Here is a 16,542-nt window from a genome sequence, read left to right on the forward strand (position 1 = left end):
GTGAGCAGAAATGACCCCAAACTTTTGAACAGTAGTGTCACTATCATATATTATCCAGTTTCTGTGTGAAACGCTACCTCTAATACAAAATATCCTTGCTTGTTTTGTTGTCTTACTGTATTGCAAGTAACATATCTCATGCCAGAGCTAGAGAAAGAGTAGACTAATGTATTCGTTTAGTCATTACAGCACAATTCTATCAACATCAGTCAAAATGATATTATTTGGTTTATTCATGCACTCAAATAATGATTTGCCTATGTCCTCATCATAATTCTCTAAATCCCTGTAACACACACAGTCACGCTGATTTGGACTCACAGAAGAAAAAGCCACAGTTAGTTTGGCATATGAGGGGATTTTAGAAGTGAAGCGTGTAATTTTTTGATACTTTCTTTTATCCCAGCAGTAGGTTGACTTCCCCAGGAAGTATGAACACTGTGGCTGTGTGGCGCAATCAAAACTTTTCTCTGTTCGTTTGAGTACCAACCAGACCAGCACAACACAGCAACATTGGCTCAACCAATGGCGGGACTTTGGGGCGGGGCTATCTGTTTGTTTAACCAATTGAAAACAGGGAGAGTATTCAGGAAACTTATTTGAACACAAACATTGGCCCTGTCCCAAACCCCACAATGCTTGTAGTAGTCCACCCATAAATTAACTTCTAATCCTGACTGAGTTAAACGATAGCAGCTGTTTCTGGGAGTTAACTTTGCTGTTTGTGTCATATGACCCTTCAGGTCAGGTGGGTCACAACACTGGTGGTTTGGCTACATGGGGTGCTTCTCAATACTCAAACTGATGCTTCCTCATTTCCTTGCTCCTCCGTCCTCCAGCCCATGCATGTCATGAGCGAGGATACACAGGTGTATCCTTCCCTTGCATCCTAAAGGGGTGGAGCTAAGACGTGAGGCAAGGAAACGAGGATGCACATATAAGAAATAAGAAGCACCCATGATGTTCTTTCCCCTCTGATTAACTGGTTAATTTCACTTGACATGTGACTCAGCTTCGCTGTGTTCGGGACTCTCTCCAGTGCATCCCTCTTTGCTCCTCAGCTCGTTTGATAGTGTGCCAAATTGCAAAACCCTTCAATCTGCTCAATTAAACGACTCTTTCTGCTTTTCTTTTGATGTGAAATTTCAAAACGCTGTTTATGTGGTCTGTTTTGTAATGTAATCTCTCTCTCCCCCTCTCTCTCTCTCTCAGACCGACTGCATTTGTGTGGCGGAGGAAAGACGGAGAGCTCCCCCCGCTGGCGAAGGTGGATGGTGCGTTCCTGCGCTTTGAATCACTCAACAAAACGGATAATGGCATTTATGAGTGCCAGGCTGATAACGGGATCGGCATGGGGGATGTATCGCACACTCTCCTGGTACAAGGTAATTAATGAGAGAGACGAACGACGAGAAGGGAGGAATGGAAAGAAGAGGTGTTTTCGTCATCATTTATGTTGACGTCATTTATTATGCTGTTTTACGTTTACGTTCACGTCTCTTTTTTCTGTATTTACTTTCCTTTCTTTTGTTTCTCTTTTTGCATGACTCACTCTTTATTTCCTCTTTCATTTCCCCCTCTCATCCACCATCCCTTTCTCTATCCATTGTTTTCTGTTGTCATTTTTTTTCTTCTTTTCCTTCATCTTCCAAGACCAGGGAGATTCAGACTTCCTTATTCCCACCTTTACTCTCCCTTCATCCTCTGTTTCTCCCACATCTCCTCCTCAAACTTCCCTTTCACCCTCTACTGAAGGCGAAACTCTTCCTCCTCCCTCCTCGTCGTCGTCTTCCACTACCGTCCCCACATCCACTCTTCCAATCTCCTCGACTCTCCCTCCTTCTGCTCCTCCCACTCTCCCTCCATCTCCTGAAGTTCCCACCACCTCTCTTTCCAACGCTCTCTTCCCAGATCTCACTCTTCCGTCTGCTCGTTCCCCTCCCTCACCCCCCTCCTCCCCCTCCTCCTCCCCCTCCTCCTCCTCCTCACCTCCTGCCACTCCATCATCTGTTTCTCGGCTGAATGGAGTGCACACCTTTACAGGTAATCCATTGTACACACACTCAAACCTAACCACATTTTAACATTCCACTGCAGTGCCACTGATCACAGTTACCGGTTTCTCTGTGTGCGTGTGGGAAGGGATTGGGACGGGCATGATTACCTGAGTGCACTGAGAAGAGACAGCAATGATCGATCATGACAACACAATAATTGCCTTGACATTTAAACTTCAAAACATTTTACACCAGTCAAAATCTATACACACACAGGTGAGATAAAAGGGGCTGATTTTTATTTATTTATTATTTTTACTATATATCTGATATAATAATATTAATAATAATATTTAATGTAATTAAAATAATTTTTACATACTTTACTGTTCAAATGTTCGGGGTCTGTAAATAATAAACAAATACTTTTAATCAGCAAGTCCACAATAAATTGATCAAAAGTGACAGTAAAGACGTTTACCTTTTCATTGTCTATTCACCAAAACAATCTTGAAAAAAATGGATCACGGTTTCCACAAAAATATTAAGCAGCACAACTGTAAGAATTTTTTCTTGAGCAGCAAATCAGCATATTAGTATGATTTCTGAAGGATCGTGTGACACTGAAGACTGGAGTAATCATGCTGAAAATTCAGCTTTGACATCACAGGATTAAATTATATTTTAAAATATATTAAAATAAAAAACTGTTATTTTAAATTGTATTGTTATTTCCCAATATTACTATATTTACTGTATTTTTGATCAAATAAATGCAGCCTTCGTGAGCATAAGAGACTTCTTTAAAAAAAAAACATTAAATAATCTTACCGACCCTAAACTTTTTTTTCTTTTTTTTTGCCAACATTGTATTAAAAAATGGTTATCACTTAATGAAACTTAAGGAACATGATTGAGTGTGTCCAGTGAAAGGGATAGTCCACCAAAAATTTTACTTTTTTTTTTTCTTCTTCATTTACTCATCCTCATGTTGATCCAAACCCATGTGACGTATTTCTTTCATGCATGGAACAGAAAAAGTGAATGTTTAAGTGAATATAATTAATGTAAATGAGAACATTAATGACAAAAAACAACATGAAAATAGCATAAAAGTGTGTCATAAAATTATTAATCATCAAAAATACATGTAAAGTAATGTACATGTTTATGGACTAACAATTTTCAAAAAGAAATGAAATAAAATAAAGCACAGATATGTAGACCCCATCATGCATCTTTCAAGTACCTGTGTAGACAAAATGACCAAAGTGCCCTCCCTGGGTGTATGGGTGGAACAGCTTGAATGTGTCACAATATAATCAAGCAGGTTGTGTTTGTGCGTGTGAAAAAGATAGAGATGTATACTGAGACCTCCAGTGCAGTATCACAGAAGCATGTTGAGCAGCATCTGCTGTCAGCTTTGACTGTAATGCAGGATTTAACCAGGCACATCTCACGGCAAAGCCTCTGATTATCTAGAAACACAATCTGACACAATACCTTCCCTACAGCAAACGTTCGCTTCAATTATTTTATTATTTCGCTATGTTAAATCCTCTTTAATACTCTTCCGAGATACTTATTTTTTTTATAGTGTTCAGTGAGCTCACACAGACGCACACGCACGCACGCTTACACACTTTTTCTTGATCGTTTCTCTTTGTTCCTTCTCTTGCATCACATCTCGTGCCTCCACTCATGTGGTCCTCATCCATCCATCCATCCATCCATCCACTCATCCATCCACCCATCCATTCATCCCTTCATCCTCTTGAGAAGAAGCCGGAGTAAACGCTGCAGGTATTGTCACCTCTCTCTCTAACTTTCTGTCTTTTTCTTTCTTTTCCTCCTTTTTTCTTTCAGTATTTTCCTGTCTATCTTTTTTTTGGATCTTTGAATGAATCTCTGTCCCTCTTTTTCTCCTCTATCTCTCTTTCATCAGCCTGTTTGTCTCAATTTATGATGGATCTGGGTGTTTTTTTTTAGCTACAACTCTCTGGTGAATTGCTCTGTCATTATGAACATAGGTAATGGAGCAGGAACGTTGTTCACGAAAGCAAAACATTTGATATTACATGGAAAACTATTAATATCAGTGCAAATTTGTTGGTTCATTGAAAGCTTAATACTGAATTAGGTTGATGCCAAAAATTGCATTTTCAGCCAATTTGAAAACAATCTCGCTTAGAAAAATGAATGAGATTTATTACTGATGCAACTCAGTTTTTGCTACAGGGAGGTCCAGCCATCTGTAGCCTGGTGGAAGAAGCCAAACTGAGTCAAAGCATAAGCAGTGATTCAGTTGAACCTGCGTGCATCTTCCCATGTCATCAATCTGGACATTTTCAGACCCTGACTGATAAGGAATGCAGATTTATGTCAATTTGCATGCTGCAAGTTCAATTCTGCCCCACTTTGTGCTAATTTAAACCGTAGTACATTTGCATCATCCACATCATTGCATCACGCAGAGACCTATACTCCAGGGGGGACTACAATCTCTATTCAAAAATGTGCAACACCGTGGGAACCCAACGGGGGGGCCAGAGACTGATCTATTCGTATGGATATCAAAGGAGATGCCTTAATGCCCTGAATAAGCTATTTTTGTGTCGAATCAAACTATTTATCACATAATTGATTGCCTTGCTGCTAATCTTCAACATGTTTGCCATAACAGTTTAGAAAAAGCTATATTTGGAGTTTGCCATGAAAAATGAGCATTTTATAAGAGGTTTCATTTTCAGCATTATATATTAATTTTGCCGACATAAAAGACCCCCATCATGATTAACTTACAAGATGGATATGATCCAAATGGGCTTTTTTTAACCCCAGACTAATGGAGCTTTTCCACTGCATGGTACGGCTCGGTACGGCTCACTTTTGGGGGTTTTCCACTGTGTACGGTAACCTAGTACCTGGTACCTTTTTTTTTGGCACCACCTCGGTTGAGGTTCCAAGCGAGCCGTACCAATACAAAAATGTGAAAATACAAATAGAAAAACTTCTTCGTCTTGCAGTGAAAAACATCCACTTGCCGATGCCGAGAATCAAGAACATCATTCCATCGATATGCTCCATTTACGGCAGTAGAGGCGGCGCAACTATAACAATCAGTCTATAATCCCACCCACCTTGAAGCAGTACTAAACTGCAGTGGAAAAGCGAGTCAAGCACCATGCAGTGGAAAAGCACCATAAGAGGTTAACAGCAATAACAGCAACAGCATTATAGTTTGACAAAGACTTGGGACGAGGAGGCAACACATATTGAAAACATTGTTTTTTCAGTTTTTGGTTACACTTTATTTCGATGGTCCACTTTAGATACTCTACTAACTTTAAGTAACTTTGCAACTTCTATCTCCCATTAGAGTATTTGTAGACAGTAGTAGACCCTTAGGTTAGGGTAATGTGTTAGGGTTTGGGTAATAAGAAGACAAGTAGTTGCAAACAAAGTTACTTATAGTCAGTAGAATGTCTGTTGGGAGACCATCACAATAAAGTGTTTGCAGATATTAATCAGACAGTCTACTAATACTCTACTGAGAGTTAGCTGACATGTAGTTGCAAAGTTACTTAGAAGAATGTCTAAAGTGAACCATCGAAATAAAGTGTTACCCAATTTTTAATAAACATTTACTGTCTAAATTAACGAATGTGTATTTCGCAAAAGATGCAAAGAATGCTAGATGCTCGTTGAAGTCAATTTTTTTTTACTGAGAAAAACAGCGATAAGTAATAAATTAGAAGCAAATCATCCTCAACAGCAGATCAGTGAACAGTATCTGGACCGCCATTTTCAAAGAGCCTTAAATATGACTCTTTGGCGTAGACTCGAGTTCAGAAAAACACTAATGAAATGAACTGAAGTCTGATGTCAAAGAGCTTGATGGTGATCCTCACCAAAAGCTCTAGTATGAAAATGCCTTTAAATAGCTATAAAGACCTGAAAAACTTTAAAAAAGACGTGACTTGCTATGTTTGTCAGTGTGTTTGGATGCACAAATATAAGCCACCTTGTAATGATTTTATCACTTTGCATCAATGTCCTGTATATTTACATATAGATAACCTTTGCAATCATCTAATACTCACTTAAAGATCATCTTTAAAAACGCTAATCATTTAATATCATAATCTTGACCAAATAATATCTTGGGTCAAATAATCTTGACCAAATATACAAATGAATATCCATTTTTTTATACTGAACATTATAATGTAGCATTGAACATTATTGATTTTAGTTTTGAATGTGTTATTTTTTATGTATTAATATCAGCCAATAATTATCTTAATGGTATTTCAAATTATCGGTGCATCCCTAATTTATAATATCAAGCACAACTATTTAACTCCAGTGATGACCCCTGTAAAATACATGATCTCTTCAGTGTTTTCTGTCTTTTCCTGTACTCTTTCTGTGTGTTTTTTCCTATTATCTCTTTCTCTCTACCTCTTTGGTTTCTATCTGTTTCTCTCTCTCTCTCTGTCGCTCTCAGGGCTTCTTGTTGTGTCACTCAGCACTCACTCTGTTCGTCCTCCTTCATCCTCTCTGCTCTCATCTATCGCCCTCCTTTTTTTCTTTACCTAAAGCGTGGAAGCGTCAGGGTGACTGTTAACTTGTCTTGTTTTGATGGAGTATTGTTTGAGAAGGAGACAGAGATCGTGCCGTGGGTGGGAGTGATGGATGTCGTCCGCGCTCTCTGAGTCCAGGCAAAGTCACTGAAGCTTACGATAGACTCTTTGCTGAAATCTTGCTTTTGATTATTCATGTGTTTCCTTTCAAACAGAGGTCAGTGGCTCGTGGGGCTTCACGGTAGATGGAAAATAACACTGTAGTAACTTGACAGCCCATTAAAAATACTCTACAGATTTTATCGCACCTTTTTTCATAAATTACCATTTAAAAGTTTGGGGTCAGTAATTTTTTTAAAGAAATGCTATTCAACAAGGACATTAAATTGATCAAAAGTAACATCAAAGATATTTATGTTGTTAAAAAAACAAACATTTCAAATAAATTCTGTTCTTTTAAATTCTATTCAAAAAAATTTATCACAGTTTCCACTAAAATATGAAGCAGCACAAGTGTTTCAACATTGATTATAATAATTGATTGAGCAGCAAATCAGCAACTTTGTCATCACAGGAATACATTTTACGTTTTAAAGTATATTAAAATAGAAAACAGCTTATTAAATTGGTTTTTAGTTCAGATTGCTTGAAAATGTCAAGGGCTCTATTAAAGAGGAAAAATTGCTTGAAATTGTTTCCTAAGATAAGTGTTATTAGAGTTGGAAGAACAAATTCAAAGACACATTGTGACTCTTTCTCAGAGAGAATCTGTAGTTGAATTTTTTTTTTTTTTTAAATATATAGTAATGTAGTTTCAAAAAGTATGTGCAGTATTATCAGAGGGGTTGTATTTTTGTCAGTGGGGTTGTCGTGAATAATCTGGCTTCACTTTCATTCAAGTATGCAAACTTTTCACAAAACCAGATGAAAATTTACATCAACCTGAATAGTTTTAGCACAAATTTCCACCAGTAATTCAAGCCGTTTTGTTGCATTTAAATTAAAGTACTCTAAGAACATAACCTTTCAAATTCATATTGCACATTTCCATCCATTGTACAGCCTCTGTACTTCAAAAAACGACAAAGTGAATCACTAGGCTTTTTGTTATATTTCAAAATATGTGCAGCTTTAATGCCATTGCTTAGGGGACCGTTTTTGTAATCGCATTGTGACTTCCTGAATCAAAATCAGTGAAGATTCCCAACATTACTGTGCATGGATGACCTCCGCTGTGTATGTAAAGACGAGGTGGGGACAAATACGTGTTGCATGTTTTTCAGTCTTTTGAGTCTCTCACAAACTCTTCTCTGATTTCGCCTGGTCTGTATTGTTAAGACATCTGTTGTCATTCTGATTGTCCTCTCTGCACGGCTTTGACGATCTACCTGTCTCTGTTCGTTTCTCAGACCCCACAGCGATGTCCACCTCCTCAGGAGTAGACCATGCTGTGATTGGTGGAGTGGTTGCTGTCATTGTCTTCATCATGCTTTGTCTCCTCATCGTCCTCGGCAGATACCTCATCAGACACAAAGGTACTGCACACTCACACACCACCCTAATCAGACAAAGAAATCCCTCGCTCTCTTTCACACACATGCACAGATCTAATCAGACACAAAGAGATCGCACACACACACATCTGAAGGGATTATAACCTTCAGGAACTGTGGTCGAATTCCTGACGGAGGGCTTTGCAGCGTCCTGCCCCATCAGCAGCTTTTTTTTTTTTTTTCAAATAGATTTTGTCTTGAATTTAAGCATCTAGAGACACTTGACCCAAGATCTCATTGTTGACTGGGACATTATACTTGTAAATGAACCACATGTCTCACTGCAATGGTGCACCTAGAAAAAAAAAGAAAAATGAAAATGAATGAACAGCAAATGCACACGAGCGAGTGACGTATGTCGAAAATTTGTCAAAGGTCTAAAATATAAACAATTATAATAGACTTACCATAATGAATGAGGGCAAGAAAAAAAAACACATTTTGGAAGAAAGATCGATGATGTATTGACTTATTTAAATTTCCATTTTGAACAAAAAACGTTACATAGTGTACATTTAAAGTATTATTTATTATAGTCAAGGTTTGAGGTAAAATACTTCCTCAAATACTTAACCATTTTCCTCTATCTGACCTTTAGAATTGTATTTTAGCTTTATTTTAATGACCTTTATTATGTCTGTGTAGGTGGAAGTATGTTAATGTGCTGATAAAGTGGTGAAGAATGTTACTTTTAAAAGTAACACATTACTGTAGGTACTTCTGCATTGGAAATTGTGGGAGTACTCTTACTTTTCAATGCAGCATAAATCTGTTAACACAGGAATTACATTCACAGGAATAAAAGTATTGCATGTTAAAATATTACATTGTTGACAAAATGTCACCTTTTATGTTTATTCTTGTTCCCAGCCTACAAAAAAAACAAAACAAAAAAACAAGACAGGTGTTGATTTTCATTGTAACAACAAAGTTGAATGCATTAATTTAATTTTAAATATATAGCAACGGATCACGTGCACTCCACTGACTTCACTCCTATTGGTTGTCGCTCTCGAAAGCCGCTCTTCATTTGCGTGAAGTCAAACACACTTTTTTACGGCACCAGACATGCCTACATCCTGTCTCCGGAAATCGCCAGCTCTGCTTTGAAATGAATGGGATTGTGTGGCTTTGTCGCTGCGTGTTGCTGGTAGTGTGAACGCAGCTTAACTCTAGTTCTGGTAGCTCTGACATCAAAACTGTGACTCACTATTTTTATAGTCTAGTGGTTAAGGTGGACTGGGGAAAGAGTTCTGAAAGTTTGATGTCGGCATAGTACTTTGGTTTCTTTTATTTCAAAATAGCAAGAAAACTTCTGTTCTATCTTATGTCTTATGAGTGCAAGAAGCAACTGACAGACTGTGTGAGTGTGTGTGCACAGTGGGACACTGTAAACAGATCAGTGTTTGAGCTGTGCTGCTGCTTTCCCTCTGTATCTATCTATGACTTACAGAGTATATATCTAGATAAGCTGTCAGAAACTATACATTTAGGGAAAACAGCCTGGTTTCGGAGCCAGGGAAAAAACGCTGAACAAGGATTAAATGCAGCTGCGCATTGAAGGATCATATGTACACTTGGGTGAGGTATTAATGTAAGAACATTTGGTTGTGTCTTAAGTGAATGTAAACAGATGAGACTAAAAAAAATCACATATGTACAATAGTGGCTGAAAGTGATGTCCGGAGGGGATATTTGTTTTTAATGACCCTACAAGTTCGATTAAACCATCAAAATTTTTAAATATATTAAATATTAGGGGAGAACAAAACACTAAACTTGGTTTAATAATTTTATCTGACTAAATTATTTGTCAAAAAAGGCAAACTGCTGCCACAGGTTTTATTTAACTATGCTCAAAACATGCATAGAAAAAATAAAAGCTCACAGGAAAAGCATAGATTAACTACAACATAATCAGTTATTAATATTTTGTTGGTTCTTTCTTGTTTTTGCATGTTTTTATAATTTCTTTGTATGATGTTAATGCACAATTTGCTCATTTTCATTGCGTTACAAATAAAACAATTGACTCAATTGACTCAAAGCACAAATACACAATATGCTTACAAAATCTTTAACAATTTTTTTATAATATTCGAATAAAGCATGTAGATGTCATTTTTTTCTTAGGCCAGACATCACTTTTGGCCGCTTCTAAAATATCAAAATATTGGATCTTGACATGTAAATGCAGCATGTAAATCTCAATCTTCAAAATTTCTTCCTTTCTAAGTGTTTACTAAAATAATTAATATAATACAATAAAATAATTAAATTAAATTAAAGTATTTTAAATAAAATATAAATTTTAGTTAAAAGCTATCTTTATTCAATTGGGAAATACTACTTTGTTTCATTGTTATATTTAATTTATCATTCAAATGTTCGGTCGGTATGATTTTTTTATGTTTTTGAAAAAAGCTCTCTTCTGCTCACCAAAATGCATTTGTTTAAACAAAAATACAGTATAAACTGCAATATAATGAAATCCTATGATGCAAAGATTTTCAGCATCAGTGTCACATGCTCCTTCAGAAATCATTATTAGGTTGATTTCCTATTATTATCAATGTTGAAAACAGTTGTGCTGCTTAATATTCGTGTGAAAACTATCAACTCTGATGAATAGAATGTTCAAAAGAACTGAATTTATTGAAATAGTTTAATAAAGTAATTTTTTTGTAAAATTACTGTTAGATAATCTCTATTTCTTTGTGCCACCACACAAATATTCTCAGTCCCTCCATTTACTCAAGAATGCATGGGCCCACGGAAAGAGTCAGGAACACAGACAGAGTCTCCGTTCACAAAAACTTCTTCAGCTTTACTTTCTGCCCATCAGCTTTTATACATTGTCAAGGGGTGGTGTAACAACCATCTAATGAGAATATGTCTTGGAAGCAGAATCAGACAAATCCAGATCTCTTATCTGGACTGGTTTCCAAGAACCACACACACACACACACACACATACATAAAAAAACAGATGCATGCTGGAACAAGAACAATTTCTCCTCTCTTGCTTGAGAGACCCACCATCTCTGCCTTGACCGCCTACATGGTTACATTTTGGGAGCATATATGCAGATGAGAACATGCAGAAACATGCTTTACTGTCATTTTTTTAGCAATTTAATGCATCCTTGCTGAATAATTGTCTTTTATTTCTTTCTTTCTTTCTTACTGAGCCACAAACCTTTCAACAGTAGTGTATGTTCATATTCAATCATCAATTTACACAAAAAAATGTCAAAAATGTTAATATATAATATTAAATAATGAAACAATGTAATTAAAAATAAAAAACAGTAAAATAAAATGAACTAATTATTAAAGATATACAATTAATGTTGACATACAAATAGCAAAAACAAAGACAACAGTTGCAGTTGTGATTTCTGTCTCTCTCTCTGTGTGTCTCAGGAACGTACCTGACTCATGAGGCGAAAGGCTCTGATGATGCTCCCGATGCAGACACGGCCATCATTAACGCTGAGGGGGGCCACTCTGGGGTGGATGACAAGAAAGAGTACTTCATCTAGAGATCCATCCCTCCGTACCCTCTTCCTTCACACGCTTCAGTTCACTCAGCCTGATGGGGAAAACGGCGATAGCAGAAGAGAGAGGAAATATGTGAAGAAAAAAAAACAAAACAAAAAGTGTTGACCTGTTGGAACTGAAGGACCTCAAATAAGCTTCGACACACAGGACAGGAAAGTGAGAGTTGTGCACTGGCGCGTGGGCTCATTTTCACATGCACACACACACACACACACACACACACACACACACACACACACACACACACACACACACACTCACACTTTTTCTTCATTACCATAATGACACATGAGCAAACACACATAGTGAGACTTAACAAATAAAACAATAAAAAGAGATGATCAAAGGCAATATGACAGTGACCACACTTCCCTCGTCTCCCATGATTCCTTTCAAACGGTCCATATATGTTGCACAGTGACATGTGCATGCATGAACTTTCAGGACACACTGTCTGCTCCCAAAACCATTGAAAGACACAGACTGGTAACAGGCACGCATGCAAACACACATCAAACAAAAAGGTTATAAACTAAAGACAAAATTGAATCAAACCAAGAAACACTGCAATATCACTGACAGACACACACACGCAATCATATTCATCACCCCAATATCACATTACATCATGCACACACACACACACACAGGCAGAATAACCAGGCAAAAACAGCAGCCCATGCAATCACTGTATGGGACCCCTGATATAAATTTATAAATACATATATATATGATTATATAGCATCATTTTTACTCAGTGTGCTGTAAATATATCCTCTCTCTCTCTCTCTCTCTCTCTCTCTCTCTCTCTAACCCCACTGTCTGATATTGCAGTATATACTCTCTGAGCCTGCCTGGTTTTCTTACATGCGTGGAAATGCAGAGTTGATAAAAAAATATCTGGACTATAGAAAAAAAAAAAACATGGTGTTATGAAACTTCAGTAATATTTGTATGAATTACGTTCTCTTCAAGTTTGATTTCTGGTGTTTACTGTTGGTGCAACAGTCTAGTGTCATTTCATCAACCTGGGAAGATTATTATTATTATTATTATTATTATTATTATTATGAGGTCCTCAATCTAAATGCATTACATTGATCTGTGCACTGATGTGTCATTGTATGATTCAGGCCCAGTGATTAGCTCACTCACGCCACCTTCAGGAATCAATCTCCTCTGTTCTTCAGAAAAAGCAGGGTAACAAACTACTGCTCTCTTTCTCTATCTCTTTCTCTCTGAATGATCACATTCCCACTCTTTTCCTCTATCCACAACCCTTTTTTTTTGTTGTCTGTTCTGGCCTTTGTCTTCCCCTCCATTTACAGTCATAGAGCTAGATTATTTACAGACTTATTCCATCATTGTCAACCACAAACTATGGGTGACTTTTGGAGGGAGTTTGGGGTTGCAATAAACTGAGGCAATTCTATTTAATAATAATAATAAATAAAAAACAATTGTTTAATTAAAATCTGGCTAATTATAGGTGATGTGTGTAATTTTTAGCATGTTAAATCCTTAATTCTATCTAATCTTAATGTGAATAGACTGCAAGTAAGCCAATCATAGGTTGATTCCCTGTGATGCTATCAAAACATTGCTCTGTTTGTTTGAGCATCCCGACCGGAGACATATAACTTCATCCAATGGCGTGCAGTCTGATTCAGTTTGGTGGCGCAGAAATTACACACTTTACTTTTAAATGTATTGTGCTTAAATTTGTGAATTACTTCTGCTTCGCTATGTATCCAGCTAATTTTTCCCAAATCGGTGCCGATCTGGCAACAGTTTTGATTACAGAAAGTGGCAAGTTGTCATTTCTGTGTCAGCTAGGCCTATTTCTTTTCAATAGCTATTTAACTGTGACTTGGGAGTTGAGCATTTTTCAATTCCGTTCCCCTGGACTCTTCCCAACATTTCTTGTCCTAAACATGGCAAATGATCGAAAATAAAATAATTTTTAGGCTGAGAACACAACTTTCTCTCTAAACCTGAGAAACTGGGACCAAGAGGCAGGTGTGGTAATTTACTGGAAGAGGGAAAAACATCACAATTCAGAATAAAACATGCTTGTTTAATTTTCAGTTCACCTTTATTTGTATAGTACTTTTCAGATCATTTGAATGGAGCTTTACGGAAAATGCACGTTTTAATGATACAATGTAATTTGGCCCCAATGAACAGGGAATCTTGCATTAAATCACTCTAATCTGCCACATATATGAAAGTTCTGAAGTTTCTGCATGTTTTTGTTTGTGTGGGATGACAGGGTCATTTGTTAACACACATGTAGGTCACAACTAAGTGGCAACTGACCAATTACAAGCAAAACTCATGCTACACCTTCATACTCCCTCACATACCTCATTAATGACAATGAGTTTCTGAGATGAGCAGTTACAATCGACCGCCGCAAGATGGCGATAATGCATTTCGTTCCCCCACACGTCTTTATCTCTCTCTCTCTCTCTCTCTCTCTCTCTCTCTCTCTCTCTCTCTCTGTCCTGTACAAGCAGTAGAACTTCCAGTTAGTGATCAATCAGCTCAGTGCTTAATTTTAAATTAAGTTGTTTACTTTTATTCTGCTGTAGATGTGCATATTGTTGTTTGTAATTTTATGTTCCATTTTTTATCATTTTTTATGACAACTAAATGTCTTAGACTGGAAGGTGTAGATAGTTTTCCATGACTTTTGTTTTGTTTGATAATCTGCCATTTTTTTTTATGATTTGTGGGTTTCATGTGATTAGTGTTGCCTTGAACAGTCTACACACACTCAAGTGAGCACAGATACGTGTCTGTGTTTATGTGCGTGGAAGATTTTCACACTGGACCACCAAACAGATGCAGGAAACACTAAAAGTATTATTACAGTACATTCTGTTAGATTTTTTTTTTTTTTTTTTTTAATGATAAGTCTTCCTTTTGAATAAATATTCATATCATGTGGAGCTATTCTGTCATGTATGTTGATTTGTATTATGGCCGATGATGTCATCTGAACGGGACTAAACTCTGAGGTCATCATCATTGTGGGTTCCATTTGTTTGATGTCTGTTTAGACAGTATTTGCTTTTTGTTACAAAAAGAGATCCCTTGTTAACTTCAAAATAAATATACATTTGGGTTAACCTATTTCAGTGCTTATTATTATTATTGAAATGTATTTTAACACTCAAGAATGATAAAAAAAATAATGCTATTGTTATTAGTTAATACTATATACATGAAAAATGAAAATGTGCAACTGTTAGGGTTTCTACAGTGAGGAAAATAAGTATTTGAACACCCTGCTATTTTGCAAGTTCTCCCACTTAGAAATCATGGAGGGGTCTGAAATTGTCATCGTAGGTGCATGTCCACTGTGAGAGACATAATCTAAAAAAAAAATCCAGAAATCACAATGTATGATTTTTTAACTATTTATTTGTATGATACAGCTGCAAATAAGTATTTGAACACCTGAGAAAATCAATGTTAATATTTGGTACAGTAGCCTTTGTTTGCAATTACAGAGGTCAAACGTTTCCTGTAGTTTTTCACCAGGTTTGCACACACTGCAGGAGGGATTTTGGCCCACTCCTCCACACAGATCTTCTCTAGATCAGTCAGGTTTCTGGGCTGTCGCTGAGAAACACGGAGTTTGAGCTCCCTCCAAAGATTCTCTATTGGGTTTAGGTCTGGAGACTGGCTAGGCCACGCCAGAACCTTGATATGCTTCTTACAGAGCCACTCCTTGGTTATCCTGGCTGTGTGCTTCGGGTCATTGTCATGTTGGAAGACCCAGCCTCGACCCATCTTCAATGCTCTAACTGAGGGAAGGAGGTTGTTCCCCAAAATCTCGATACCAATACATGGCCCCAGTCATCCTCTCCTTAATACAGTGCAGTCGCCCTGTCCCATGTGCAGAAAAACACCCCCAAAGCATGATGCTACCACCCCCATGCTTCACAGTAGGGATGGTGTTCTTGGGATGGTACTCATCATTCTTCTTCCTCCAAACACGTTTAGTGGAATTATGACCAAAAAGTTCTATTTTGGTCTCATCTGACCACATGACTTTCTCCCATGACTCCTCTGGATCATCCAAATGGTAATTGGCAAACTTAAGACGGGCCTTGACATGTGCTGGTTTAAGCATGATTTCAAACCTTGACGTCTTAGTGTATTACCAACAGTAACCTTGGAAACGGTGGTCCCAGCTCTTTTCAGGTCATTGACCAGCTCCTCCCGTGGCTGATTTCTCACCTTTCTTAGGATCATTGAGACCCCACGAGGTGAGATCTTGCATGGAGCCCCAGTCCGAGGGAGATTGACAGTCATGTTTAGCTTCTTCCATTTTCTAATGATTGCTCCAACAGTGGACCTTTTTTCACCAAGCTGCTTGGCAATTTCCCTGTAGCCCTTTCCAGCCTTGTGGAGGTGTACAATTTTGTCTCTAGTGTCTTTGGACAGCTCTTTGGTCTTGGCCATGTTAGTAGTTGGATTCTTACTGATTGTATGGGGTGGACAGGTGTCTTTATGCAGCTAACGACCTCAAACAGGTGCATCTAATTTAGGATAATAAATGGAGTGGAGGTGGACATTTTAAAGGCAGACTAACAGGTCTTTGAGGGTCAGAATTCTAGCTGATAGACAGGTGTTCAAATACTTATTTGCAGCTGTATCATACAAATAAATAGTTAAAAAATCATACATTGTGATTTCTGGATTTTTTTTTTAGATTATGTCTCTCACAGTGGACATGCACCTACGATGACAATTTCAGACCCCTCCATGATTTCCAAGTGGGAGAACTTGCAAAATAGCAGGGTGTTCAAATACTTATTTTCCTCACTG

The 16,542-nt window shown here is 37.5% G+C and overlaps 1 protein-coding gene across 5 annotated transcripts in view; it reads left to right on the forward strand.

The window, feature by feature from the left end:
- The window catches only part of cadm3 (cell adhesion molecule 3), a 63,783-nt gene extending 48,949 nt beyond the window's left edge, over positions 1–14,834 (forward strand). For 3 of the 5 annotated variants that reach the window (XM_084118653.1, XM_084118655.1, XM_084118654.1), the window contains 5 exons: positions 1,213–1,385; positions 1,654–2,043; positions 3,780–3,800; positions 7,993–8,118; positions 11,563–14,834. In XM_084118653.1, coding sequence (XP_083974779.1) covers positions 1,213–1,385; positions 1,654–2,043; positions 3,780–3,800; positions 7,993–8,118; positions 11,563–11,681 — 829 coding nt within the window. In that variant the 3' untranslated portion in view covers positions 11,682–14,834. The remainder of the gene's footprint in view (positions 1–1,212; positions 1,386–1,653; positions 2,044–3,779; positions 3,801–7,992; positions 8,119–11,562) is intronic. The other 2 variants (XM_084118656.1, XM_084118657.1) reach the window with 2 other exon arrangements.
- The last annotated feature ends 1,708 nt before the right edge of the window (positions 14,835–16,542 follow it).

This window comes from Abramis brama (genome assembly GCF_963993115.1).
Source record: "Abramis brama genome assembly, chromosome: 7".
NCBI lineage: Eukaryota > Metazoa > Chordata > Actinopteri > Cypriniformes > Leuciscidae > Abramis > Abramis brama.